The sequence below is a fragment of the Arabidopsis thaliana genome, assembly GCF_000001735.4.
Source record: "Arabidopsis thaliana chromosome 1 sequence".
Taxonomy (NCBI): Eukaryota; Viridiplantae; Streptophyta; class Magnoliopsida; order Brassicales; family Brassicaceae; genus Arabidopsis; species Arabidopsis thaliana.
In genome coordinates, this window is record NC_003070.9 from 3,689,918 (window position 1) to 3,717,682 (window position 27,765).

Genomic DNA, 27,765 nt, shown 5'->3' on the forward strand with positions numbered 1-27,765 from the left:
GAAATGTGCATCTATGATCATTGAAGCTGTAAGGAAAAGTCGGCAAAAATTTATTAAATAGTTTTAGCTCTCTGAGATAAAACTCGTCTTTTCTCTTGTTCTTGGTTTGTTCTGTTTCCTTTCCTCTTGGCTTCTTCTCTCACTGTCGCCATTCCTCGAGCTCTGCATCTGTCTCTGGCTAGAGCTTGCCATATTGTCACACGGAAGTTCCCAGTTTTCCTACCTCGGTTCAATACTGAGATCTGTCGTCCTCAAGTGTTTAATTCCCTGGATTCGATAGCTAGGATATGTTTTGGTAACCTTGATATGCTATTTTCTTTTTTATAGGTGCAGTCATACAGTGAGAAGACTTATCAGAGTACAACAGCTTTTTGGTAACTAACTACATTACAACATGTTAACCTAAATCACTTATTCTCTTTAATAACTGTCTTCTATAAAGACTCCAATACCTTTGTGACATTTTCAGCCGAGACATAAGTCACAAGTCATTGGTTTCCAAGAATCTGCTCGATCTCCTCAGCCAACTCTCTTGTAAGCTTATCAGCACGATCGTCGTGCCCACCAGCAAATGTGTAAACTCTGTATGCAAAATGAAATGCCCTCCACAACGTTTTAGCCCATCCTGGAGTCTTATTCTTCGTGCTTGGCTTTGCCTCGAGTGATTCTGCAGTAGTTTGCGATGCAATCTTTGCTTCTCTCTTTTCCTGTGAGGTTGAACCAAGAGACTCTGGTTAAAAGGGTTTCAAAATAGTGATCAGATGTATGCAAAATGTTAGTCCTACTACCTTCAATGCCAGTTCCATACAGCCTGAAGAGATATCAACCATTAATTCCTTGATCTGAACAAGGATGTTGAAGTCGAAATGGATGTTATTGCTCTTGAACTTCTTTTCCTCTTCTGCTTTGATCTGGTCTAGAGTTTCAATCTCTTTTCTGATCTGTTATTTATATCATTGTCCTCAGATCAATTCAGCTACCTGAAAGAGGAAATAACCAGAAAAAAAGAAAGGCGAAGAAACAAGCGAAAATCAGTATTTCTATGACTTGCCTTTGCAAAGTAACGCTCAGTCTTATCGTAAAGTTGGTTCGCCGGAGACTCTATCTTCCAGTTCTTTAGCTCTTTGATCATACCCTCCAGCTTCGAGTATAATGCAGCAGCCATTCTTATTGCTTCGAGTTTCTTATGCGGGAATCCTTCACATCTTGCTAGAACCTAACACAGTTCAAACATTATTGTGATCACAAAATCCGAACATGATGAAGAAAGTTTTGTGACATTGATCACTTATGTTGTTATCACTAACCTGTGTTTCATCTTCTAGTTTCTCAAGAACTGATTCAATACGATGGTGAAATTTTTGAAGCTCGGTAATGTCCTTGTTCTTGAACTTTGTAATATCTGTCTTAAGCTCATTGATTGAAGTCATATACATTCGAACATCCTCTTCTATCTTCTGAAAATAAGGAGACCTGTGTAGCCATTAAGCAAGTATGAGTTTTGACCATTTTGTTGTTTATAAGTGAAGTGAGATGTGATTTACTTCTTTGTTATCTCAGCAAGAGCATCAGCCATTCCTTGCTTTCCGCTGGCTGGAGCGCTTCCAGTCGCGCCTTTACTTCCTCCTCCAGCGCCACGAGATCTTACTTCTGGATTCTTCCCTTCTAGTTTCCCCTTGAGGAATCTAAATAGGGCCCCTAAATGGGTTGATCTCTTCAGTTTACTAGTTACTTTCTTCGCTCCCAAGCCTCCTCTTGCGCCAGGTGGAGGAGGTGGTGGAGCAGCCACTCCTTTTCCGGCAGCCATTGGAAGTGGCGGTGGTGGAGGTAGTGCTGCAGTCCCTGGAGGTGGAAGAGGCGGAGCAGCCACTCCTTTTCTCACAGCCATTGGAAGTGGCGGTGGCGGTGGTAGTGCTGCTCTTCCGGGAGGTGGAGGAAGCGGAGCATACGACTCTTTTTCAGCAGACATTGTAAGTGGTGGTTCCACCGGGATTGCTGCATTCCCTGGAGGTGGTGGAGGAGGCGGAGCAAAAGATTTTGAAACCATTTCAGATTTCACTGAAACTTTTGAGCAATCTTTATCATCAATCTGACTCTTCACACTATCTTGTTTCTCAAGAATAGCTTCTTTTGCTTTCTCCTCTGTTTCACTCTTCTTCACTTTGAGACTCTCATCATCACCATCACCATTATTGCTCAGAGCTTCTTTCTGACTAAAATTTTGGATAGCGAGTCGCTTTACATCGATAGGACTCAGCTTTACAAGCGCTTGCATTCTCACATTTCTAGGAAGATTTGACACAGAGATTGAAAAGTCTCCATGGACTTTACTCGGTGGACTCAGCACCGTTTTTGGCCTGATCGGTTGCTTCGCCAATGATTCTGATCGGTCATTTGATGTTTTAGTACTCCGCGGACTAACCTTTTTCTTCATTTCCACATTGCCGTTCTCTGTCGTATTAAGCCTCTCGTTCATCCCCTTAATCAGTCCATCTAATGCAGCTAACACCTTTTCCACTACAAGAACAATGCATAGAGATTTTGTTACAATAATGTTGTGATATATAATATTTAATATTAATATTAATCATTAAGACTTTGATATATGTTACCAAGTCGATCAGACAGATTCTTCCTTATGTTACTGCTTCTATACTTGGATTTGATGATCCATTCGTGGTCATCGATCCATGAATCTCCAATTGATTTCAAAGCGTTGTAGAAATTGTCAAGCAACTGTTTGCAATAGTTTTGATCAGAATAAACAAATTATCACAATTTGGATTTAAGTTATGAGAGGAATTTGTATAAACCTTGTCAACTTCTTCACGTCTCATTTCGAGGATTTGGGAGCTGTCAATGATCTCAGGACAGAGCTTATGGAGATCTTTCATCGTACGCATCACCATCTACCATTGATCCAGAAAACAAACAACAACGCCACAAATCAGTCATATCTAACACACAAATCAAGTGGTGCGTTTTTTTTTTTAACCAAGGAATCGATTTTCACTGGATTTACCTATTTGATCACTGCTTATGAACTGGGATATCTTTTTTTTTTGTAATTGCTACGATGAGATATAGCTAGTTACAACTTCTTCACATTCTTTATTCATTATGCAAATAACATTTTTTCGATTTTGTTAATGGAAAATTCACATTACTTTTCACCTCAGAAACTAAAAGAAAATTCTCATTGTGATTAGTCTGTGAGTTTATTAGGTCAAAGATACGATTATCTGAAAGAAAGAAAACGTAGGGAAGAGGTAACGTACATTGGATATAGAGAGATAATAGGTCAGAGGAGGAAGATCAATGATGGTTCTAAAATTGATAATCTTTCTTCGAAGCTCCACCATGAGAATGAAATTTCCTGTCCATTTGCTTGATCCACAGCTCGAACTCGAGATCTTTGTCGCTTCTCTATGAGCATTCTTGATATCTTCAGCAGACAAAGCAACACGTCTTGAAGTCTTTTGGCTTACGAATGGAGATGTATACGCCTTGATGGATGGTGGTGAAGAACACGAATAAGGTTTAGCATCCTGTTTGGTCTTGCTACTTCTAAGTGGTGTTTGCCCTTTTAAAGGCTGTAACAAAGTTTATAACAAACAACACATAAATAAGAAAAGCCATAAGAGATATCAAAACAAGTTTTCGATAACAAACAATTTAAAAGCGAAACCGATAAATTGCTTTACCTCAACTTTACAGGTTTTCACACTCATCATCTGCGGAGAAAACAAAGAGATGGAGAGAGTGTTGTAATTTTGTAATTACATAGACTTAATTTGAGTGTAAGCGATAAAACATGTGAAGCTTAAGAGTGTTATTTAACGCTAACGCTCCAGATAATACTGAATCTTATCACTTATCGAATAGCTACACGTGGCATCTAAGGATAGATTTTTTCCAACATTTGTTTTGTCAGAAATAAGAAACTACAAACATAAATGGAAAAATTAATTTAATTTTCAGAAGGATCCTAAAAATAGAAGAATTGAGTATAGTAAAATAGGTAAAAGGAGGATATCTATAAAAAGACAAGTCAAGCTCCAATTTCTTTGATTTCATTTCTAATTTGAAATTGAAAAGTTAAGATTATTTTCTTTCCAACTTTTTACAACGGCAGTATGCAAGAGCAAAAACTCGGACAAACAAACATGTGACAGAAGCAAACGTGCACTCCGTTCGTGCGGCCGTAAATTTTAGGCTCCAAGTATAAAAAATAAGTATGTGTAGTATTATTATTATTATTTTACTTGAAATCAGAGTACTGTAACAAAAAAAAAAAAAAAGTGTAACGCTTTCTTTCTTTCACAATGTAAAATGTTCCTAATCCATAATGGGAAAGATGGCAAAAGAAAGAAGATAATATATTTATATTTCTGAATGAAAAAATAATAATTTGATGGGTCAATGGTTCAAACTTATCTCTAAGATAACAAATGGGAATAATAATAATATAATGCTAATACAAAAGTAAATATGGTTGGTAAGAATGAAATCCTACTATCTTATTTGGGAAGAGATTTTCTGATGATTAATGCATGAATGTTCCATTCTTACCCAAAAGAGAGATTATCATATACCGTATACATAACTTTATTATATTTGACCATCGATTTAAGTAGCAAAAATCTACGGTTACTAATGAATTATATAAAAGGGAGAATTAACAAAAACCACCAAAAAAATGTGTGCGCCAAACTAGTCTGGGGTTCCAATTTGGATTTCATTATAATGACATTGCACCAAAAAGCTATTTATTTTTCATTTGATCATAATCTCAAAGCGGTGAAGGTTTTCTTTTGATCATTATGATCATGACATAAAACGTAACATAAATCACATATTCTCTCTTACAAGTTACAATCCTTGTTTTCCCCTATCTCGTGTGTCTGACAAGTTAACGAAACAAAACCCAAAAATCTTTCAAAAATACTCATAATTAGATTACGTACTAAATCATCTTTTTAATCATTGAATTTCTTCTCTACCGCGATGGCGGAGGAGGAACTCCGCTGAGAAACGCCGAGAAAAAGGCGAGAGAGCTGCTTGGTTTGAAGCAAGGCACCGCATGTCCAGCTCCTCTGAACGTAGCAAACGTTAAACCTTCGTATTCTTGAAGCCACCCACTTACCTGTTATAGCATCATCAAGAATTTAACCGGTCTAACAATACTCAAATCAAGAATTTCATATAACTGGTGAATTAGGTCCACGGGTACCTGTTTTTCATGGTACCATGGCCTCCAAGCTGTCTTGATGGGTAATTCGAGTGCGTTTAAGCTATAACGAGTCGCAAGTACTGGAACTCTTCCGTCTGTGTCACCACTGGATCCATCACAAAAAGAAACCAAAAACCAACGGCTTAGAAAAATTGGAGAATAAACTTTCTTTCATATTGTTATTAACCAACCAAAGTAGAAGAAGCTAAAGTATGTAGTGGTTACTTGCGTAGGAAGCCACCTAATTGTATACTCTGTTTTTTTAGTTTCAGTGATCGAAGTTTTTAATTTGTGTTGTAGTCAACTACTTTTCGTCAGAGTGAAATTAATTAGGAATTTAGTTGGTTTTCGTGAACGTAATTTAATTTACCTGTAAACCCATATTCTTAATCCTCCGGCGATGAGTTTCTCGTAAATAGGCAAAACCGACGGGTTTGAACCAGTCCAATTATTAAAGATCTCCATGCTGAAGTTAGAATACCAAAGAACATTCAGACAAATTCCTTCAAATATTACACAAAAAAAAAACCATAAAGGATATTGGGGAGAGTACTTGCAAATGCTCCAGTTCTTGAGATTAACTCCATCACTCGCATGAAGAGACTTCTGAACATCTGCTCTGTTGTAAAATACTCTCGCGTAATCATCTAAGCATGGATCATATCCACCCATGAGCCTCGGTGGCATCTAAGGCATCCCAACAAAATAAAAGATATTTGTTAGTTTCAAAGTAAATTATAGGCTTTTATGTTATACACATGCACATACCCTCTTGGAGCTAATGCGAGAATTTGTTTTGAATTGCGCTGAATCAAAGTAAGACGATCGCGCAGAATCTCCTATGCAAACTGAGGTATAGATGCTATAGATATCTATCTCGTGATACTGCTTGAGAACTTCTGCTACGGCCTCATTGCACTCATCGTTGCTCCAAGTATTATCGCTGCTGAAATTGCACGTCCTGGTTATGATCCTATGAGTCTCATCTGATATTACTGCATGGCTCCATGCATAATCCACCCAACCTCTCCAATCTTCTGCATCTGATGTCTCAGGATTCCCCAACTATGTAGCAAAAAAAAAAAAAAAAAAAAAAATGTACCGGGTCTTCTAAGCGGAATTTATACTTATGATCACATGCATGACATGCAACATGCAAAGTTTATAGTAGATGCATGATAAAGTATGTATGATATTTTTGGGTTAATGATGAGAATTTCACCCTTAAGATTTAGTACACGTACCAAAATACCCTTAAGATTGATGTGAAACGATGAACCATTCTTCTTGTTATTGTTATTGTTATCGTATACAACCTCTGCTAGCTCAGGTACGTATTTTCCTGCAAGTATATTTATTTTACATTCACAGAAAAATAAATTCGCGACGAAAATCGATGAAAATGCGTTACCACACTTGAAGTAAATAAAAGGGCGTGCAATACTAAATCCAAATGATTTTATTTATTTTGTTACCTGCATAACTTTCACCCGCGATATAGAACGTATTTTCTTTGTGCTCTGGGAATTTCTCGAACCAGTTGCAAAGAAAAGTGTATGCGTCTCTTGCTGATAGAAAAGACAAAGACTATAGATAATATATCTATGTATTATAATAATAATGGACTTGTGAAAAGATAAAAATAAAAATAATGGACCTACCTGTAAAGTCATCTCCAAGTTTTTGATAATCGCTACTTGTGTTTGAATACGAAAAGCCAACACCGACGGGAGATTCTAAAAACAGCATGTTGGCCTCTGCATCAGCAAATCAACCTTTTTACATCATTTAATGTCATTTTCATTTACATCTAAATATTGTGACGCTAAGAAAACTATATAAAAACAAAAAAATAATTACCTTTATTCCATGCGTATGGATTAAAGTTAAGTCCGTTTCCGTTGGTGTCCACGAGAAAAGGACCAATTTCTTGTGTTGCCCCATATCCCACAGAAGAACAACCTGGACCTATATATACACATTATTCAGATGCTTAAATTCAAAATGTGTTCTCCCATGAGACCATATTTAAAAACACAGCAAATCAACACTAGGTTTTATTGTGTAAGAGCTATTAGTGGAAGGAAAAAATCGTAGTAAAATAAAATATGCAGAATAGTTGAAGACATAATTAATGACAATATATCTTTATACTTGACGTTGGTATGGTGAAATAGGCATAAATCATGTTTCATGCAAATTATCTAACGTTATAAAGAAATATGTAGAATTTACATGTTATCAATCAGAATGAAAATAGTGAGTTGCTGATGCAAGCATGAATAATTCAAAAAGATTGAGTTACCTCCATTAAGCCAGAGGACTAGAGGTTTCTCTTTCGGGAGATCCATGGCCTCAAAGAACCAGTAAAACATAGCTCTTCCGTTGGATTCATCGACAGGGACATATCCGGCATAATGTCTGAAACTCACATCAGGCTGTCCAGGCAAACCTGTCACTAAATCTTGCTCGTTGGCCAACAAGCTTCTTTTCGGGCTATCGAACCGGTGTTGTCTAGTGCATATAACCACCGGAGCTAATATTAAGAGAGTGGTAAAACACAAAGAAGTTAATAGATTAGATATATTCTTGGTCTGATAATTATCCATTATTTGAGGTATAAGTTAAGAAGAAGATCAAGAATTGTAGTGAGATGATAAGAAAGATCTAAGACTTGGACTTCTATTTATAAGCAAAGATCATGAGATCTTTGTTTGCTTTTGTTTAATTTCTTTTCCTTTTTCTTAAAAGTTTAATTAAGTGGATATGGAAGAATAGTCCTAGGTGGCAATTGGTGGCTTTAATTTGTTCATTTGGTCGAATAATTCCATCTTAAAAACTAAGATTTATAGGCACAAATTCGAGAGAATTCGTATACTTGACTTAAATAGAGTGGATGAAGCACTTTCTTTTATATGGGTTTGAACCACGTCATGGCCAAAAGTAATATAAATATAACTAATATACAATCCTATTAACCTAAGAAAATTGGCGGATTAATCGACCCCACAATAGCATAAGCTTAACTAGTGAGGAAATATATAATTTGGGAAATTGGAATATAGATATATAATGCATAAACATTTATCAAACTTTAAATACGCACGATTCCGAAGTCAAAGTAGCTAGGGTATATAGATTTTGCAGTACCAAACCAGGTTTAGGAGTGGTATGTTTAGTGTTTACCGACTGATGAAGATTATTTTATGTATTGTGGATACACAAATCAATACTATCAGCTGCTAATTATGTATTCAAAAAATTTGAACTATAAATTTAAAAACTTTCGAATATATGATTTTTGCTATGTACGTACTTTATATTTATTAGTAAAAAGCTCACTCGTACTCCTTAATTGTTATGCACATGGTCTCTTTAATAATGTATCGCCCACTAAAATCGAAGTCAAATACATGTTGTCCATCAATTTTGCAGAGCGTAATCAGTTATAAAGGAACTATATCAATAAGATTATAGAAAAGATCATAAGATAAAGTTATACGAACCAATATAGCATCATTAAAATTGATGAAACTAACGAATACTTCTCACAACTATAGCTAACGTCATAGACTCACAGGTTATATATGGTGCGGATATTCCTAAGAAAAAAGATGATTTATTTCATTAAAACAACAAGAAAATAGACATGTCACGTTGCAACATCTTTGAGCAGACTGTTGAGTGTTGAGACTTGAGAGAAAGGCAAATGGAGGATATATTCCAAATTGATGGTGCCCTTTAATTTTTATTTTATAGTGATTTTTTTCTAATGTATATGCAAAAAAAGAGTTAAATAAATTCAAGGGAACCTCATCATTAGAAACTAGAAAGTCGAATGACGCAGTTTTGTGGCGAACCTTATGCGTTGGGATTCTTGAATTCAATTCAATGTACTAATTGTTTCAAGATAGCTAATTAATTTTTTTTTTTTTTTTTTTTTTGGTCAAACAATAGCTAATTAATTTAATGGTGAATATCTAAATCATATAGAAAATAAATCAAATATAGGCCTTTTTTCTCACCACTAAACTAGTTGGACGAGAGGAATCGAACCACGGAGTCTGCGAACGTTATTAGCACACATCCACTATGCCACTACACATGGAGTATATTAAATGATTGTATAATAGATCAGTTGTGTAATCATTTTGGTCAAAACTAAAACGGATTTTAAACTGATTTATACACCTTTTTTTTTGGGGTAAACAAACTGATTTATACACTTGACCGTTATATAGTTCACATAATAATGGCTTTGGCCAAGAAAAATAGGTCGCTAGCTTGATAATGGTAAGTGTGGATACGATTTTACTTCCATAATTCAAATGGACAAGTTGTGTACGTCTCGAAATAGTTTAAATACATGTTTAGAAGACTAGAGAAAACTTACGAAGCAAAAGAAAAGTGTTTTGTTGAATGGTTATGACATGGAATTCAACTTTCTTTGCTAAGGAATGAGAGGGAAATCATGTCCGGATTATTTATGTTACGTTTCATCATGGATATACTTAATTTTTTGCATTTAACTGTTCATTTTTTTTTGTCTTTTTCTTGGGAAGGTAATGTCTCTATGTATATAAAAGTGTTAATAGAAGAATTGGGCATTTAGTGCAAGAATTGCATGCTCAATGAACATTAATTTATTTTTATATATGTCAAGAAACAGTTCATGGATAGCTTTCCGGCTGTTTATTTGCTACGTGAATATAGAGCATTTTACATAAACATTTAATTTTGGAGCTTCATTTCTAAAAAAAGGGTTGCTATATTGATATTTTATTTAATAACTAAAATACTATATGAAAAATAAGACAGTTCATATTATTTTGATGTATAACAAAAAAATATGGTTGAATAAACTTAAATTTTAGATAGATCTATTAGTAAATCTTTCCTACTTGTATCCCTTGAATCGGTGAATGGCCACTAGCTTGAAACTTATAAGTTATATTGTAGTTTGTACTACTATAATAGGAGATAATGATTTATCTAATCACCTTCAAATAGTTGTGTTGCTATTTTAGTTGTTTTGTACGTAATTTACATTATTTTGTATCTCTTAGCGCAAATAGAAGATTATAAAATTAAATTTTGTGTTCAATATGGGGACCTCTTAACTGTTAGACCAGACTCCATGAGTCCATATTGGCCAATGGATGTCCACTTATATGATTCTCAGAACTATGGATACCCACTTAACTATGAATATCAATTAAATGTGGAATTGTAATAACCTTATTGGCCAAAAGATTTTGGGGATACGTTTCTAGAAAAATTGTGAATCAGTCAATGTATTCTTTAATTCTAGGACAAAGACATCCCACAATAAGACACGCGTTGAGATGTTATTGATGGATAATCTGATAAGGAAAATGTATTAAGAAAACGATTAGAGAGTTGATATATTACCATCCAATTAGAGATTCCACAACCAAGTCACCTACTAGTTGATGACTTATAAGACTCGTTGTTAACTAACATAAGAAATCGCATAAGTAGATTGATTGATTCTTATGCGGGTGACTTCGTGAAGAAATTGTAAAAAATACTTTGGAAAAAAAAAGTTAGGTGGGATGTACATATCTTTGAAATTAAGATTAAATATTGGCTGACTTTTTAAATTACTATACCACATAGTTTCCTTATTGATTATTATTTGTAATCTAAATATGTAATAGTTTATTAATCATTATTAATATTGATGTTATGGATAAAATTGTTAAATTGTTATTTTTCTTGTATTTAGCGTAAATCATTCATATCTTCTTGTATCACTTGAGTTTGAGCTCACGATTATGTTGTATAAAACACCTCTTATAAAAATATCAAGCTCAAGCTCAACTGTAAGATTATCTATAGATTACTTACTGAATGAAAAAAAGATTATCCATTGACAACGGAACATAAACAGAGAAATGAGATTATTAATGCAAATGTTTGTATATATATATAATGCGCACTAAAAGAGAGAGAGAGAAGATGAAATGTTTGATCGTCATCACTCATCACTATTATAGATAGAAGGTATAAGTTCCACCTTTAACAATGAGTACTTGAAGGATTATAAGAGCATATGGAATCTAAACACAGTACTGCTAGTCTACTAGAGAGCCCTATACGAGAGTTTTAATCCTCATCACTTGGTCCCATCAAGAAATTCTTAGGTTCTATGCTACATTCCTTAGCCAATTCCATGACATAACTCGGATTTCTTACATTTATTCGTCGATATATTTATTCGTATTCTCTTACTCATCACATTTTTTTTTCTTTTTGTATTAAAAACCATTCAATGTTTCGGATTTGATTTTACCTGACACATTCGGACTCGGCTCCGATTGGCACGGTTGTCAGCCAAAGGAAGCTCGTGAAGTTCAAAGATTGTGTAGTCTCCATGCAAACAAACATAGTTTTTTTTGTTTTTGTGTGAGTCAATAAACAGATATATTTACATAACACGTACTAAAAGATAACATTGCACGATAATAAGATGAGTTGTCATATAACAAAAACATTGGATGGGACATGGATTAGATGAATTCCAACTTCACTAGAATGGTCAAAGTATTGCTAGTAATCTCACTTTTACCAGTGATTCTTATCCATCCAAAGATTGAAAGTGCGCATAACATAAGTTTCATTTGAAAGCTTTTTGACTATATCCACTCTCCCACAAATAAACACGAGATTTTATAGGTTATGGAATCTCTTTAGTAAGCACTTTTTTCGTTAATTTGAAATATAATATTTGCGTAGATAGTTGACAAGAAAATTAATATATCAAAATGAACCTTCAACATATATCTATCATCAACCCTAACTACATAAAACATATTTGAATTTATCTAGTTCTATAATTGTTTTAGTTATTATAATAAGAATAAAAATATATAGGCATGTTCATTTTGGCACTTATAACAGTAAAGAGATTTGATCATTTATATTTTGGGATAGTAGTAGTCGTAGTACTATTATTATTTTGATCCAAGCTTTATATCTTGGTTCAGAGAATCGTCGTTCCTCTTCTTCTCTGCATATCATTCACGCGATTGAAGTTGGGCTATTCGCGTGTACAATACACGCGTTCGTTCGGAGCTTGAAGTTGTTGATGAAGACACTTTGTCTTCAGTCTTTTTCCCTTGTCGTAACACTGTCTGAAACTTGTCGTTGGGCTTTATATTTGTCGAAGGCCTAAGTTGTTTTTTCCTTCGAAGCCCAAAATTTTCTTTCTTCTGGATTGAAAGACTTTTTGTTTTCAATATATTTCTTGCAAATTCCCCCCCCCCCCCACAGGCCCACACTATTCGTGAAACAGAAACAAAATCTCTGATAAACAGCCGACAAAAAAAAAAAAAAAATCTCTAATAAAAAACTTTTTGACGTTTCCAAAAGCAAACGAAAAAGCAGCACAGTGAGTAACGCCAGTACGCCACAAACATTTTCATCAAAACCAACAGAACACAACAATACAACATCTCAGAAAAAAAAAAACCACTCCTCGATGTCTGATCAACAGCTTGAAACAGAGATCAACTTCTGGGGAGAGACTTCAGAAGAAGATTACTTTAATCTCAAAGGCATCATCGGCTCCAAATCTTTCTTCACTTCCCCTCGAGGTCTCAACCTCTTCACTCGTTCATGGCTTCCCTCTTCCTCTTCTCCGCCACGTGGTCTCATCTTCATGGTCCATGGCTACGGCAATGACGTCAGCTGGACTTTCCAGTCCACTCCCATTTTTCTTGCTCAGATGGGTTTCGCTTGCTTTGCTCTCGACATCGAAGGTCATGGCCGATCTGACGGTGTCCGCGCCTATGTTCCCTCCGTAGATCTAGTCGTCGATGACATCATCTCTTTCTTTAATTCGATTAAGCAAAACCCTAAATTTCAAGGCTTACCTCGGTTTCTCTTCGGAGAATCAATGGGCGGTGCGATTTGTCTTTTGATCCAATTCGCTGATCCGTTAGGGTTTGATGGAGCGGTTTTGGTTGCTCCCATGTGTAAAATCTCGGACAAGGTGAGACCTAAATGGCCGGTTGATCAGTTTCTGATTATGATCTCAAGATTCTTGCCGACTTGGGCGATTGTTCCGACGGAAGATCTGTTGGAGAAGTCGATCAAAGTTGAAGAGAAGAAACCGATTGCCAAGAGGAATCCGATGAGGTACAATGAGAAACCGCGGTTAGGTACAGTGATGGAGCTACTTAGGGTTACTGATTACTTAGGGAAGAAGCTAAAAGATGTTAGCATTCCCTTCATTATTGTGCACGGAAGTGCAGATGCTGTGACTGATCCTGAAGTGAGCAGAGAGTTGTACGAACATGCTAAGAGCAAAGATAAGACATTGAAGATCTATGACGGGATGATGCATTCGATGTTGTTCGGTGAACCCGACGACAACATTGAGATTGTTCGTAAAGATATTGTTAGCTGGTTGAATGATAGATGTGGTGGAGACAAAACCAAAACCCAGGTTTGAATTCATTGTTTGTCTGATTCTCTCTCATTGGTGCTGTAAGGTTTGTATAGTCATATTTTATCATGGAAAAATGTTTGGATTAAGTGACTAGAAATTGATGTACACATTGTTCTTGCAGGTTTTTCTTGATAATATTCAGTTTCATTCTATATACACAGAGCAAAGCTAATCTTTTTCTAGTTCCTTCTTTGCATAAACTTGTATTGGTTCAAAAGATTTCTTCTGCTAATAAACTGCACAAACCCGGAAAATCCTATATATATGTACCTGAGTTTGTCAGAAGAGCTTCAATTGGATCGAGCTCTCATGCCATGAACAGATAATTCAAATCCTCCACAGAGAGATGCGATTCTCGACTACCGTTTTCATGTTCTCCGAATGCAGAAGCCACCATCTTTCTCTTCTTTTGCTGTGCAGTTCAATGTATGTTTTGTGAGTAACTTAGCTAATAGAGACTATAGTGGAAAAATAAAATAAAACATTGCAGAAATGATGTGAGACCTGGAGGGCCAATATGCGATCTTCAACTGTATCTTTTACTGTGAAGCGCACCACCTTTACTGGTCGTGTCTGTCCAATACGGTGTGCTCTGTCAATTGCCTGATCTTCTGTAGTCGGGTTCCACCATAAGTCCAGCATGATAACATGACAAGCTGCCACCATATTTAGCCCAAGACTAGCAGCTTTGAGAGACATTATCATTACAGAAACCTGAAGTAACAGCAAGAAAGCCAATCATCAGTATATCTATCATCATGTGTAACATAATGGCCGCAGAGGCAAAAAGAAAAACAAATGATCTTAAGCTGCATACATCAGGGAGAGTATTAAAATCTTGTACTGCTGCATCTCGAGCTGGTACTGTCATTTTTCCATCAAACCTTCTATACTGAATACCTGAACTCTTAAGACCAGCTTCAAGGAGGTCCAGCATCTTTGTCCATTGGGTAAACACAATGGCTTTTTCTCCAGCTACATTAACCACACCACCCACACTACTCTTCGCTGGAGTTGCAGGTAAACTGAATGACTTGTCAAGCTGCTGATTATTCTCTCCATTTTCGGAGCTCTGATTCACATCATTCATTACTGTCGCGGGACTCTGTGGTCTGCTCAGTGATTGCAAGATATCTAGAGCAGCCTTGATTTTGGATGAACCACATGGTAAATTTTCACAAGGCTCACCACTCCCAACAGGATCTGAAGTGGTACGATCACATGGGGCATCAAGTTTATGCAAGTCAAGCATAGCATTTTCCAGTGTTTCTCTGGAAAATAATGATGAAATTTCAAGTCCGACTTTGCAGTATGACAGTGGGCATTGATTATTATCGCGAGTAAGACATTCGCAAATGCACTGATTACAGAAAACGTGACCACAGAGTGAAACAACAGCATCTTTAGGTGCAACCTATAAATGAAGAAGGGACACAATAAGAAACTCATGGTGAACATAAGAGAGTTTGACATCCAAATGCGAGAGATAACAACTCAAAGATCCAAAGCAGAGCCTTGGAGTTTGAAGGATTATTCACGAGTAGAGAGTCTTACATTGCAGATACCACAAATTGCCAGTGAAGCTTCTAAGCGATGCAGAAGAAAGGTTAGCTTCTCATATGGAAGCTTCTTAACCATTTCAGCTGAGGATGACCATGACAAACTGGATACTAGAAGAGGGTGGCCACAAGCTTGACGAAGACGCAGCAGCATCAACAAAATATTTACATAATTTTGCTTCACCGTTCCAGCTTCTGCATATTCCTGGCAATTCAAGTACGTATAAACAAAGAATCAACCTTCAATATCATTATAGAAAAAGAAGCAAATGTGTCTACACGTTCTATATGCGTCCATAATCATACCTTGAATTGGTCACGAGAGTCGCACTCTAGTTTTGAGTAGAAATCACGTTCTTCCTTGGTAAAGTCCACTCTCCTCAACTCGATGGACTTCGGAGGTAAAGAGATCACGGGTTTTCCATCGAGAAGTGTATCTAATGATTTTACTAGTTAGAACCCATAGAAAACTTTGATGTAACATCTACCGAAATTTAGCTTCATAATAAGAAGACTGACCTTTAGTTCGTCTAAGCATTACTTTTTTCAGGATAGCCTGCAACGTTTTATATCCTTCCCCCGGGTAGCTACTGATGGGGTTCTTAATCGTTTCACAAAACGTTTGGTAGCTAGAATAAGGATCATACTTAAGAAATCTGAAGTAGCTGTAGAGGTCAGCAATTGAATTCTGGATAGGAGTGCCAGACAAACACCACCTACGCTTAGCATGAAGGCCTGAACATGCTATTGAAGCTTGGGTTTTGTAATTCTTAATGCTCTGAGCTTCATCTAGAACAACTCTAAACCATGAAACTTGCGCGAGAGGGCCAGACAGAAACTCAACAGGTTCACAATCCATATGTTTCCTCTTCTTTGTGCCCTTCTTTTGAGAATTTGGGAGATCTTTTTTGTTTGAGCCAAAACCAACAGATTCAACTCCACCATCATGTATGCCACCCTTCTCCTCATCAGCTCTATCACGAGGCTGTTTTGGAACTTCCACGCTCACAAGGGAATATGTGGTAATGACGACATCATATTTAGCTAGCTCGTGAGGATCCTTTGTTCTGCTGCAACCGTGGTATACCAGCACAGAGAGATGTGCTTCAAGAGTAACCTTCTTGCGTAATTCATCAGCCCATTGTCTCATCAAACTAGTGGGACAGACAATAAGAGTTCCGGCAGCTGGCCTTCCCCTCATCTTGCATAAACTATCTTCGACAACTTTGTTTTCATTGAAAACCACTTGAGAGTGATCAGATTGATTGCATCCTCCATTCTTTGAATCTTCTTCACATGGTAGATAAGGTGTAGACCGTTCTGTCAGTATAAGCGCTATTGTGGAAACTGTTTTTCCAAGTCCCTGCAGAAAAAGATAATTACACAAGGAAATTTTATAACATATATATTTGTTGTGCTGAACGTATAGTAAATGGTAATATTATATAGATTACAACAGTAGAAATTAACCTGATCATCAGCAAGAATGCCCCCAAAACAGGGGTTCCCGCTTGTCTCCTTTTGGGACATCCACGACAATGCAATACGCTGTTCATGTGTAATGTATGGTCAGTGTCGATTAACACTAAATATTCTAACAAAAACCCACCATCTATTTGGAAAACCATATCAATTGAATAATATTAAGGCCTAAATCATCTTAGTTAAGCAAACAGAAGGACACTTTAAAAATAGACACGCAAAATCTAAAGTTCTACAGCCCGTCCCTTTAAACATCTACAGGGATGTTATCACTTTTCTAATAAAATACAAACCTGATGTCTAAGAAGCGACACTGCCAAGACACCGTCAGGAGGACTTGCTTCAGAACTATGCTGAGAAAGATCCTGTTATTTCAAGCAATGTCGTTAGACTTAATGAAATTGAATCAAAATCAAGAGAAAGGGATAATATGGGACAAAACTCATTGCAGTTTGGCCTTATATCACACATGCATCCAACATCAGAAGACTTAAACAAATACCTCATGCACAGAACACAAGAACAGACTTTGAATCATTATAATATGCATCCGGTTATCAAGAAAACATCAAAGAGAAAAAAGTGAAAGTATGTGTGTCCAGGCGAGAATGGTATAAAAAAGAACAGACATTTTAAGGGCAATTAAGAAGAAGGCTTACACGCCTAAACACCACCAACCTGCAAGTCTGCATGAAAATTCATGTTTCCCTTGTTTGACTCAAACTTCAAGCCTCCACAATTATTAAGAGTTTGACTACCTGTAGAATGTTCTGAAGAAAACACTGGTCTCTGCACAGGTAGATATTGGTGTGGATTAACAAATTCACCATAGGATTCTATTTTATGGATTTCAGAATCATCTTCTCGTTCGGGTATTCGTTTTGATGAAAGACTTTCAACTGTTCCAGAGCTGAAACTAGAAAGATTAAAGCATGTCCTCTTAATATATTCATGGTCCTCGTCTCCTACCAGATAATCCAAAGACTCAGTGCGTGATGTTTCTGGGTCAGGATCTGTTACGTTTTGAAAACAGTCATCTGAATCAAAACAACTATAGAAGCTCCTGCCGTCAATATCTTGACCAGGGAAAGCAGTCTGAGGTGGGATAAAAGGGTATTCTTTCCCGACATCTGTCTGATAGGAGATTGCGCAATTAGAGACACCAGACCATGGCAGTGTCGTTCCTCCAACTGTATGAACATCACTACATCTACTATAGTTCCCAGGAATTGAACTGTAAACCGTGTTCTCCAACGCAAGCTCTGGTTTAACCTTCATATGGACTGCTCTATTCTCCTGAAAACTGCTTGAACAATTATCAGGCTGCTCAAGCTCCTTTTCAACTTGATGACCATCAGAACTGTTGTATGGTTTGACACAGACAGGGGAAACTGAAGGAATGATTTCACATTTGAGGCTGAGTTCTCTTTCACTGCTTACATCAGGCCCAGAATTCCTCTCTGAAGTTCCGTTATCGAATCCTACATGTCTATCAAAAACCATTCGGCTTGCACCATCCGACTGACAGTGGATAAACTCATTCTTCAAGTCATTTAGCAGTTCTTCTTTCTTGGGAAAGAACTGAAATGCGTAACCAGGAACCAAATTGGGAGAAACTTCTGATAAGGGTGCATCCATTGTATGGTGGCCATATGGTTCAGAGGAGGCACAGTCCACAATAGAACTGGAATTAGGGGAGAAATGAGACATCAGGGAAGAATTTTGCGTGGCTCCAATTCCTGAGTCATTTCCAGGCATGTTATTGAGATAGGTAGTCATCGTAGTGGGACTGCAAGGTGTAACTGCAACATGATATAACAATCAGTGAGAAAATCTCTCAATTTTAGCTCCAAATGATAAGGAACATGAAAATTTTAAGAGAATAAAACCTGAAAACTTCATAGAGAAGGTTCATACATTTGGATTCAATTCTCATGTCATCCAGGATGGATACAGTGCCATCTTCACAATTTACAGGAAAGGAGACCACATTGCCACCGTAGTCAGAATAACAAGTCGCACTTAGTCCCAATCGTCCATTCTCAGGGTCAGAAAATGAACTTGGCTCTGCTATTTCACTTTGTGAGGCTCCAAGACCATACAAATCCCGGTAAGGAAACCAACCAGTGGCCTGAGATCCTAAGCAAGAAACATATATACTTACAAACATTAAACAGTTACCAAGATGATCCTAATGGATTACGTGGTCCAATAAATCAAACCATTGAAATTAATTCCACACTTCAATTCCAGGCAGAGTAATCAAAAGAAATGTGACAGTAAACAAAAGAGTCCTCTAGGTCTACTAACCACTTTGCATCAGTGTGTTCCTAAACTCGCCAGACTCTACCACAGATGAACCAACCGGAGACATTATTTCTTGACTAACCTGGAAGTAATCACTCAAAAGTTCAGTTTCGATCAGACGAGAATCATTATAGTCCAGAAATTAAGCATTTGAACAACATCAGTTTTTCAATTGGCGAAACCATACCTCCATAGAAACAGGGCTTTCATCCAGAATCCGATAAATCGCCTCTATGTCAATCATAAAATCCTCGTCGTCGGCTCCAAATTCAAAGCCACCAGAGAAATCATCCGCTTGCGACTGAAATACTGAATCCTTCTTACTCATGACGAACCCAAACCCTAAGTCTGAGAATAAGGAATCTAAAACCCTAACTCGAAAAAATCCAGCACAAAAAACCGACACTCAGAGAAGAAGTTTCTCCCGGAGAACTAGTCAAACACGAAATCGCCGACGAAGTGGATACAAAGACTTCGCGATTTGGGGGAAAAAAAACTTGCGAGTAGGTTTTTGGAAACGACGAATTTTAATTTGAGAAGAAGGTTCTAGAGTAGTAGTTGGGGATGATCCAGGCGACTTTTATAGTGCCGGTGAGGTTTTTTTCTTCTCTCTGAAATGGGAAAAGGTAAGAGAAAGAGACGCAGATTTAAATAAGAAACGGTCGAAGAAGTTGGCTTTGTTTTTTTTTTTTTTTTTTTAACACGAAGTTGGCTTTGTTTTCTTTGTATTTTTGTATTGGTCAATTTTTTTATTAGTAATCATGCGCCGTTATATCTTAATTTTTAATTAATGTTTTCTGCAACAAAGTATAGTTAATTTGCTGACGACAAAAACACAAAAGTAGAAATATATTGCTTAAGAGAAAAGCATTAATTATTTCCAACGTTTTCTATACTCATATTTTTCCTTATTGTTTACAGGTTTGACCAAAAACATTAGATTAGTGAATCTTTTTCCAAAACAAAAGATTTACCAATTTTTTCTTATATTAATTAATGTATAAGTAAAATGTTCCTATATAGATCATTAAATCATATCAGAAATTTTAACCTTTATGTTTCCTACCAAAAATGACACTTACTGAAAACATAGAAATTAAAATTATACCATTTTTGGGGAAATTACACCTAAACCAATCTTGTTACGATTTCAACCGCGTCGGTTTATTAACGGTTCGGCTAAAGGCCGGTTTAATAATGTTTATAAATATGGGTTTAGGATTGAAATTTCGCAGGCTTTTTGCAGGAACGGAACCTCATGCGAAAAATTCGATCATGCGATCGTTTCGTCTCAAGAACAGGTAATACTTGTGTTGATTGGATAAAGATTCATCATGCGAAACAGAGTACGTAGTAGTGTTCTAATGTCACTCTTCTTTTCGTAATCAGATGGCAGATAACGAAGGGAATCTGGTAAATATATTCATCTTCATCGGTTTTTTTTTTTGAATCGGAATGTTATGATTTCGAATGCTACTGTTTTTGGCTTCTTTTCTTATTCAGATTATAGAGATTGAAGATGATGATGATATGGTAATGTATTCATCGATCTTCACCAATTGTGTTTCTTTGTATTTACGACCTTTTTTTCTAATCAGAATGAAGTGAACCAAGTAGACGAAGAAAATCAGTATATAGTGGAGGAAGCGGACGAAGAAAATCAGGTGGAAGCAGAGAACGAAGAAGCTCAGATATCAGAGAACGAAGAATTTGTGATTCAGGAACAACCGAAGAAACTGATCATGAGTGATGTTTGGGAGCAGTATCTGACAACTGCGGAAATTCGGAAAGAAGACATGAACAGGCTCGTGATGAACTTTCTTGTGGTTGAAGGATATCTAGAAGCTGTGGAGAAATTTCAAAAGGAATCTGGAACTAAGCGTATCCTCTTTCAACTTGTGGAAGAACTTTCTCAGATTCTTTCTAGTGCTTGGTGTGTTATCTGGTCTCTGTTATTTCCTTAACAAGAAACAGCAGAAGTAGGTGTTGCGAGCATCAGTGACAGATTGGCTGTTAAAAGGGATATCGAAAGCGGAGATCTTGAGGATGCTGTTGAGAAGTTGAATGCTATAAATCCTGAGGTACAATGCCTCACATTTTCATGCAAACTGATCATTGGCGTGGACATATGTGATGTTGCTTTTCTATTCCTAACAGGTCACAGTTTCTAACCATATGAGAGATTGTGGTATTTGCAGATACTGAAGACGAATTTTTCTCTTAATCAGCAGAGGTTCATAGAACGAATCCGCATAGGGGTGACAATTAAGGAGACCTTTAATTTTGCTGAGAAAGAGCTTAAACCATTGGTAGAACAGAACGTAAGTCTTTTTAACCGTTGAATCACTTTGTGTCCTGTTAGTACGTATCTCATGTCTTCGATTCATCTCTTATGGGACTTTAATCAATTTATGTTATGTCATCATACTAATAGTTTACTTAGGTTTCAATAACGCTTAAAGATGATGTTGTCTATGTGTAATGAATCTATATCTTGCTTGCTGAGTCCACAAATGCCACTGATCTTTGATCCTATTAGAGTATACTGAAACATCACGGTCATAAAACTTTCCACAACTTATGCAGCTGGCGTTTCTGGAAGAATTGGAAAAAACTATGGCTATACTCCGTTTTAGAGATCTCCCTGACATCCCGGAGGCAGAGAGAGAGCTTCTTGACAACTCACGGTGGTTTAAGACAGCTGCCGAAGTAAATGCAGCGATTCTTACTAGCCAGACTGGTCTAAAATGTAAGTGATCAACTTTCTTACTAGTTATGGCTTAAGATAGCAAGTAAAACAATGAGCTTAAACCTCCAGCACAGTTCATATGCAAACAATATATAGGATCAATCGGTTATGATGCCAAAAACTGTTATAATTACAGTGAGACAGCTATTTTTACATTCCGTAGTTTCCCACATGTGTCATCAAGATTTCCTCTTGAAACTTTGTCAATATACTAAGTCGATGATGATCTTATGTTTGTGACTTAACAGGTCCCAAACTTCTAGACTTGTTGAAGATGTTGACTTGGACTCAGAACCAACTGGATGAAAAAGTAGAGTACCCACGCATGAGTGTTTTGCCCACTGGCCAGCTCACAGTCATAAACCCGCCATGGCCATCAGAATGATTCTTCACCTCTTTCAGCAACTAAAGGCTCTGCCAAAGGGAACATATATAGTGAAATTTTAACCTGATCAGTTACAAGAACATGAGAAGACCATTGCTTCGCATTGTATATTTTGATTGACATGAAGTGTTTTGGCCTTACATTTATGATAAAGTCATTTGCTTTCTGATGGAAAAAATATTGGACCACTTGGTGGTAGCAGTAAACAAGAGAGGTTGGTTACTGGTTAGGCTTTTATTCTCCAACATGGTACGATTCCTAGAGAGCTACTTGTGAAGTTGGTATTGAATTGGTTTTTAAGTTTGTTGAGTGTTTGACCAACTAAAAAAGTTGCTTCTTTGTCTCCTTATTGCATGCACTGTTCTTCAATGTACTTTATAATCTCTGCTTTGCTTATCTCTACCTCTCTCACCTAAGAAGATCGTTGCAAAAACTAATATGTCCGGAATAAATATAGCATGTTTTATAAGAATGTTAGGTGCGAGTCAATGGTGTTCCTAGTTTCTAGTTCAAGTAAGTGATTAACTGATTCGAAATTGATTAGTGGATAAATATACTAAATCTTAACGAATTATAGACTTATAGTAACATTCAGTCATCTAACGAAAATAAACGCATTTTTTTCCACATTATTAAACTTAAACTCAAAAAAATTCCAATTTTAGTTGTTTAGCAAAATGGTCAAACCATATAAAAAAAAAAAAATTAACGTTGGAACTTACACAGAGATTAGTACGCAAAAAATGTGTTTATAGTTTCAACTTTTAAACAACCATTTCTCGTTTGTTTTCAAAGTGGTCAATAAGTAATTTCGGCATCTGCATTGGAATATGCACAAAGTGATACTTTAAAGTGTGTTCACGATTTCAATTGTTACCAAAAATAAAATCGATAATTAGAAGCTTGATTCGAAATTAGAATGATCGATGACTTGTCGAGATAATTGCTTACAACCATTTGAAGTACATTGAAACAAAAGATTCAAGTTTTGACGAATAAATCTCTAAAAGAAACAACAAATTTGATGGTAAATAACACAAAGAAGAGAGAGAGAGAAACTGAAACAAGTGTGACTGTAAAGAAATAAGAGAAAGAAAGAGATTTGACATGGTCAAAATTTGACAGAAACAACATAAATCAAAGTGATTCTGTGGAGTTTACAGTTACAGTCGCCGGAGAATCTCTGAGGATTCTCTACTCCGTCGTCGAAGTTTAAAGCATAACTCCAAGGATCATACTGAAACATAGTTTGCTTCTTCTTCTTCGTCTTCTTCACCGCAGCCTTCATCCTCCGGAACATCTTTTTCCGGTACTGATTCACCGCCTCGAATCTATCCTCTAATCTCATTTTTACTCAGAAAATTCAGTTTCTGGAATTAAGCGTAAAAGGGTCTTTTGAAAATGGATGAAAGTTTTGATCTTTTTGGAGCAGAAGAAAGAGAGGAGGAGGAATGAAGGAAAAAGTTAGCAGCTTTTTTAAAAATGGGAGTTGAATTCGTGTGAGGAATTTACATAGGGGGTCACGAGAAAGAGATATAACAGAGGAAGAGGAAGAAGAAGAAACTTTGGGCAGAGTGCCTAAAACATCATTTTCGGATACTCTGTTTCTTTTTTTATTTTATTGTTCAACTGTTTGGTCTTTGTCTCCTACTATCTTAACGAATCAATATTCCTTTTTTTCTTTCTTACAATTAACATTCTTTTTTTTATATACTTCAAAAATATAAATAAATTCAAAAACCTTTAGAGATTTTGAAATGAATTTATCTAAGAAAATCAAAAATTTGACAAATAAAATCGGATATACTACAATTTCGTTGGTTGTTGAGATTTTGTTTTTGTTTTTACTGTTTCTAGGAATAATAATGCTAAATTTTACTTGTTTATTTTGAGATTTTAAAAAAAAAATGTCAAATAGTAAAAGAGTGATTGATTGTGTTGTAGTTTTTGGTCAATACAAATGTTTAAAAGTAGGATTAGGGCTTAATACTGTACTTGTCGAGACTTAAGACTGTACAAGTGCATTAAGTGACTATTAGATAAAAATCTCATAGCAACTATCCAAACAATATGTCATTATGTGGATCTCAAATTCCGTGTGGTAATTTTAAATCGAAGATGAAAGAATCGGAGATTAAACCTTTCGTTGAATAACAAAAAAAAAAAACTAAAGTTGTAGGTAATGTGGGAAATGAATTAGTCATTCCATGTCAACCTTTACTTCTGTGTTTATAGCGCCGTTCCATCATAAATACGTGTTTTGTAAAGTTTTTACTCGAGTTTTGCTCTTTTACCTCAACATTTATTGTCGATATTTGCATGTTTTGATACCAGAGTTTGAATTCAATGAGAACTTGTGAAATGTTGAGGTTTGAAATGGACTTTGGTTACTTCACAATTGTTTATTCAGCTCGACGAGACTTTTTTCAATAATATTTCATGTAAATGGGCCTGTACTAAGATTTCTTGTGCAAGATCCAACACCAACAACACTTGATGAGAATTAATCAAACAATCAGAGAAAACATACATTAACCTAATTAATACCAACATTAGAGACCACTTAGCTCGTATATCTATCATCAAATACGAGGAGAGATTAAACCAAATTGAGAGGAATATTGTTTCCTGTCTTATTCTGGTTTTAATTTTGGCTTTGATTGGTGGAAAAAAAGAACTCAACGTAATCACTTTTTTATGCTTAGACATGCAGTGTTAGTGTATACTTTAGGATTAACTAATTACTGTACTAATTAAAAATAATGATCGAATCACGCCTGTCTTTAATAGGTAACAAAGTGTTGATCGTGGCTCAAAGATTCTGCATATATTTTCTTAATTACTTTAGTAAACAAAAATTCACTATTCTCCTCTCTTTGTAAGTTTTTCGAGAAAAGCTGAGCAATAAAGGACAACATGTGTGTCCCCGAAAAGTTACAATTTTTTTCCTTTCTTTTTTAATTTCTCTTTAAATCCCAAAACTTTCACTTTCTCACATATTAACCCCACTTGCTTCCTCTCTTCCTTCTCCTTCTTCATCTTCTTCCCTCATCTCTCTCTCTTCTCTGTATCAACCCAAAAACGAAGAACATTGAAGCTTCTTTACTTTCTCACACATAAATGAGAGACCTTGAGCACTTAAAGACGAACCTCAACCATCAATGGCCACCTATCGGAGCTCCGATGAATCTCCGGCGAGAAGAGCCGTGGAAATCTCAGTTCGATGACTCAGTTAACGCTGTCTCCTTTGGATTCGTCGCAACGGCTATTCTCATCTCTATGTTCCTCGTCATGGCTATCTTCGAGAGACTCATTCGTACAACCACTACTTCAACTACTAACTCAGATTCCTCTTCAAGTCGGGTCCTTCCGGGTATGGATTCTCGGGTCGGGTTTAACGGTGCTGCTACTAAACTCGGTTATCAATCTCCCAAGGCAAGTACTTTTTCACTTTATTCTTCTCTAAAAATAATTCATAGAATAAAGTTCGTAACACACAAATTCCTTAATTGTCGCATTATTGTCTACTTACTGTTAATTAAATGTTGACACATTTTTGGCTAATCTGATTTTGACACTTAGATGTTAAACTTTGGTTTTAGATGTTAAAATTATTGTTTTTCCTTAATAGCTTCGAAATTTGTATTTAGTGAAGCAAATGTTGGTTAAAGAAGAAAAAAGCTCGAGTCTTTTTGATTAATTATGGCTAAAGGTTGCAATTTTAATTATGGAGTAATTTTTGATTTGATGTGAACACTTCATACCAAAAGCAGAAGGAGAAAACATCAAAAAGTGTTGATTCTGTGTACTATTTGAGTATTGAAAGAGACCCAACATTGCACATGCTTATACATCATCAAAATTAAAGATGTCTCATAAGCTTCCTTACTCACACATGCAGACACTGTTGATTGTGTATATATATGTATGTATGTATAAATGGTGATGCATTCATTGATCTCTTTCGTCATTTTAGAATTTCTCTGTTTTTCTTTTGTCCTTCCTATTAATGAATGACGTAGGAGACAACAAAGAGGTGTAATAAAGTTTCGTTTGTTGAGGATTGATTCGTTTGTAAGTATTGATGTCGACGCGTATAATACTAACTATGCGTGTTGTAGATGGAATATGAGGTCTAAACGTCAATGTCTGAAACCATGTGTGCCTGATATTTCCTAGGAACACAAATGGCCCCACAAGTTTTCTTGAAACCTAACATTGCTCCTATTTTAGAGTCTTTATTCTTGTTTTTCATCTTCTTGAGTAAAGGTTACATAGTTTCATGTTAGTTGTAGTGTTTGCTTGACTCTAACCTCATAGAAGACTAGAAGTAGGACAGAGTTGATAGCCTTATTTGTTGAGACTGATGATATTTCAATCTATATGTGAACTTGAAGGTAATAACAGAATTGTGTTTTCTTTTTCGTTTAACATTTTAAAGAGTGAATTATTCATTGTCATAATCTTGAGGGTAATAGTTTCTTGGAGAGTTCTTTGTTTCTTATATCCTTAGTTGTAAGGTTTAGCTTGACTTTGGTACTCATGTCTATTGAATCCCACTCAAGATAAAAACTTGAATGTGTTCTAAGAAATGGTATTAAACTTGGATTTAGTTCTTTTTCCGGATATTGATTATTGATGAGAGGCTCTTGTTACACACTTACACCTTATGTTGTGTTAGATACAGTAAATTTAATTAAAAGACTGATTGACAATTATAGATTGATATGAGATGGATATGGAACAAACCATGTGTTGAAAGAGTAGATAGAACCATTCAAAAACATGTGAGGACCCATAAATGGTAAACTTAAGACCAAGTGTGTTTCGCCCTTTTCTTCATTCTAACCTGAGTTGCTGTTGGGGAACAATGACACATGTTTTGATCTGTCATTGTCTTCTCCCACTCAAAACTCTCATTTGCTTATGATTTGTTATCTACCTCATCAATCAAAATTCTTTGAGAGAATCTCTGCTTCTTCTATGTGTTGAATATATGTTGTGTTGTTATTTATGTGATTTTTTTTTCTTTGTTTTGCAGATGACTGTTTACTCAAACGGGGTATCTGTATTGATGCCAGGAGATGATATCCCTACGTTCATTGCTCATCCAGCTCCCGTGCCTTGTCCTCCTCAAAACATCTCACAGTCTCAGCATCAACATGGCTCATCAAAGGATTCCTCCAGCTCAAACTCCATTCAAGAATGTTGAAGATTGTTTATTTATCTCCATCACCATTCACCATTTGGCTTATTTAACATTTGAGCGACCAACCACATTTAGTTTGAGTTGAGTTTGGCATCAGATGTTTTTGTTTTCTTGTATTGTTCTGTTTTTTTTTCTCTCCTGATGATTTCGCTACATGGATTGGGTTCGGGGAGATTATTTATCTGCATTTTGTGTAAATAGCATTAGGATCAAAAACTGGTTTATGCCCTTTTAGCTTATAGCCTTAAGCGTATATTCAAGATTTGACTTGGGTTTATTTTGTTTCTCTGCTATTTGCTATTTAGTATGATGACTTGGTTGCAGAGAAGAAAAGAGAGAGTGTGTTATTTTTTTCTCTCTAAGAT

The 27,765-nt window shown here is 36.1% G+C and overlaps 7 protein-coding genes and 1 long non-coding RNA gene across 20 annotated transcripts; 3 read left to right on the forward strand and 5 right to left on the reverse strand.

Annotated features, from left to right (window-relative positions):
• Positions 1-94: 94 nt before the first annotated feature.
• Positions 95-4,283, reverse strand: AT1G11070 (hydroxyproline-rich glycoprotein family protein; the record flags this gene model as incomplete). Of its 5 annotated transcripts, none has more annotated exons than NM_001331952.1 (9): positions 95-707; positions 789-941; positions 1,052-1,216; positions 1,308-1,473; positions 1,545-2,517; positions 2,613-2,736; positions 2,814-2,909; positions 3,279-3,593; positions 3,705-4,283. In NM_001331952.1, 9 exons carry the CDS (start codon positions 3,732-3,734, stop codon positions 489-491), a joined length of 2,241 nt encoding a protein of 746 aa, NP_001322839.1. In that variant the 3' UTR covers positions 95-488. The 5 variants fall into 5 exon arrangements, with proteins under 5 accessions (NP_001322839.1, NP_001322836.1, NP_001322837.1 ...); NM_001331949.1 differs by having other exon boundaries at positions 295-707; positions 3,705-3,731; NM_001331951.1 differs by having other exon boundaries at positions 789-1,216.
• A 127-nt stretch (positions 4,284-4,410) lies between these two features.
• scpl31 (serine carboxypeptidase-like 31) lies at positions 4,411-8,096 on the reverse strand. Of its 2 annotated transcripts, NM_001198028.1 has the most exons (11): positions 7,539-7,891; positions 7,094-7,201; positions 6,895-6,990; positions 6,709-6,801; positions 6,478-6,575; positions 6,002-6,298; positions 5,787-5,920; positions 5,604-5,699; positions 5,234-5,339; positions 5,004-5,146; positions 4,755-4,904 (listed from the first exon to the last, which is right to left on the reverse strand). In NM_001198028.1, the coding sequence occupies exons 1-11, from the start codon at positions 7,840-7,842 to the stop codon at positions 4,892-4,894; spliced, it is 1,488 nt and encodes a 495-aa protein (NP_001184957.1). In that variant the 5' UTR covers positions 7,843-7,891; the 3' UTR covers positions 4,755-4,891. The 2 variants fall into 2 exon arrangements, with proteins under 2 accessions (NP_172575.2, NP_001184957.1); NM_100981.4 differs by having other exon boundaries at positions 4,411-5,146; positions 7,539-8,096.
• Positions 8,097-12,636: 4,540 nt separating this feature from the next.
• On the reverse strand, positions 12,637-13,879 carry AT1G04837. Its single transcript, NR_138785.1, has one exon. It is a non-coding gene; the product is annotated as an other RNA (long non-coding RNA).
• AT1G11090 (alpha/beta-Hydrolases superfamily protein) lies at positions 12,691-13,862 on the forward strand. The gene has a single exon (NM_100982.3). The coding sequence runs from the start codon at positions 12,738-12,740 to the stop codon at positions 13,710-13,712; it is 975 nt and encodes a 324-aa protein (NP_172576.1). The 5' UTR covers positions 12,691-12,737; the 3' UTR covers positions 13,713-13,862.
• Positions 13,755-19,669, reverse strand: AT1G11100 (SNF2 domain-containing protein / helicase domain-containing protein / zinc finger protein-like protein; the record flags this gene model as incomplete). 5 transcript variants are annotated; one of them, NM_100983.5, is made up of 13 exons in its annotated part: positions 13,774-14,121; positions 14,214-14,423; positions 14,527-15,123; positions 15,264-15,473; positions 15,575-15,705; positions 15,788-16,139; positions 16,272-16,631; positions 16,739-16,816; positions 17,044-17,115; positions 17,429-18,552; positions 18,668-18,889; positions 19,061-19,139; positions 19,245-19,443. In NM_100983.5, the coding sequence occupies 13 exons, from the start codon at positions 19,383-19,385 to the stop codon at positions 14,017-14,019; spliced, it is 3,681 nt and encodes a 1,226-aa protein (NP_172577.2). The 5 variants fall into 5 exon arrangements, with proteins under 5 accessions (NP_001184958.1, NP_172577.2, NP_001320184.1 ...); NM_001198029.1 differs by having other exon boundaries at positions 13,755-14,121; positions 15,788-16,631; positions 19,064-19,139; positions 19,245-19,385; NM_001331955.1 differs by having other exon boundaries at positions 14,017-14,121; positions 15,788-16,631; positions 19,245-19,669.
• Positions 19,670-20,290: 621 nt separating this feature from the next.
• Positions 20,291-22,586, forward strand: AT1G11110 (LisH and RanBPM domains containing protein). Of its 3 annotated transcripts, NM_001331957.1 has the most exons (7): positions 20,291-20,358; positions 20,447-20,470; positions 20,656-20,938; positions 21,032-21,138; positions 21,256-21,378; positions 21,644-21,806; positions 22,055-22,586. In NM_001331957.1, exons 2-7 carry the CDS (start codon positions 20,447-20,449, stop codon positions 22,189-22,191), a joined length of 837 nt encoding a protein of 278 aa, NP_001318979.1. In that variant the 5' UTR covers positions 20,291-20,358; the 3' UTR covers positions 22,192-22,586. The 3 variants fall into 3 exon arrangements, with proteins under 3 accessions (NP_001318979.1, NP_001321852.1, NP_001321853.1); NM_001331958.1 differs by lacking the exon at positions 20,291-20,358 and having other exon boundaries at positions 20,458-20,470; NM_001331959.1 differs by lacking the exons at positions 20,291-20,358; positions 20,447-20,470 and adding an exon at positions 20,568-20,590.
• Positions 22,587-23,053: 467 nt separating this feature from the next.
• Positions 23,054-23,818, reverse strand: AT1G11112 (uncharacterized protein). Its single transcript, NM_001123795.2, has one exon. The coding sequence runs from the start codon at positions 23,537-23,539 to the stop codon at positions 23,303-23,305; it is 237 nt and encodes a 78-aa protein (NP_001117267.1). The 5' UTR covers positions 23,540-23,818; the 3' UTR covers positions 23,054-23,302.
• Positions 23,819-25,166: 1,348 nt separating this feature from the next.
• AT1G11120 (CTTNBP 2 amino-terminal-like protein) lies at positions 25,167-27,742 on the forward strand (the record flags this gene model as incomplete). Of its 2 annotated transcripts, NM_100985.3 has the most annotated exons (3): positions 25,267-25,630; positions 26,589-26,662; positions 27,233-27,403. In NM_100985.3, the coding sequence occupies exons 1-3, from the start codon at positions 25,312-25,314 to the stop codon at positions 27,401-27,403; spliced, it is 564 nt and encodes a 187-aa protein (NP_172579.2). In that variant the 5' UTR covers positions 25,267-25,311. The 2 variants fall into 2 exon arrangements, with proteins under 2 accessions (NP_001154324.1, NP_172579.2); NM_001160852.3 differs by lacking the exon at positions 26,589-26,662 and having other exon boundaries at positions 25,167-25,626; positions 27,233-27,742.
• Positions 27,743-27,765: the final 23 nt, after the last annotated feature.

Excerpts from the sequence above, each read along its gene's own strand:
- AT1G11110 (NM_001331957.1), top strand. The coding sequence starts at position 20,447 with ATGGCAGATAACGAAGGGAATCTG. Across the intron at positions 20,471-20,655 it reads CAGATAACGAAGGGAATCTG|AATGAAGTGAACCAAGTAGA; the intron begins GTAAATATATTC and ends TTTTCTAATCAG. Across the intron at positions 20,939-21,031 it reads AAAGGAATCTGGAACTAAGC|CAGAAGTAGGTGTTGCGAGC; the intron begins GTATCCTCTTTC and ends AACAAGAAACAG.
- AT1G11090 (NM_100982.3), top strand. The coding sequence starts at position 12,738 with ATGTCTGATCAACAGCTTGAAACAGAGATCAACTTCTGGGGAGAGACT.
- AT1G11112 (NM_001123795.2), bottom strand. The coding sequence starts at position 23,539 with ATGAGATTAGAGGATAGATTCGAGGCGGTGAATCAGTACCGGAAAAAG.
- scpl31 (NM_001198028.1), bottom strand. The coding sequence starts at position 7,842 with ATGGATAATTATCAGACCAAGAATATATCTAATCTATTAACTTCTTTG. Across the intron at positions 7,202-7,538 it reads AGTCCTCTGGCTTAATGGAG|GTCCAGGTTGTTCTTCTGTG; the intron begins GTAACTCAATCT and ends GTGTATATATAG. Across the intron at positions 6,299-6,477 it reads TCAATCTTAAGGGTATTTTG|TTGGGGAATCCTGAGACATC; the intron begins GTACGTGTACTA and ends TTTGCTACATAG.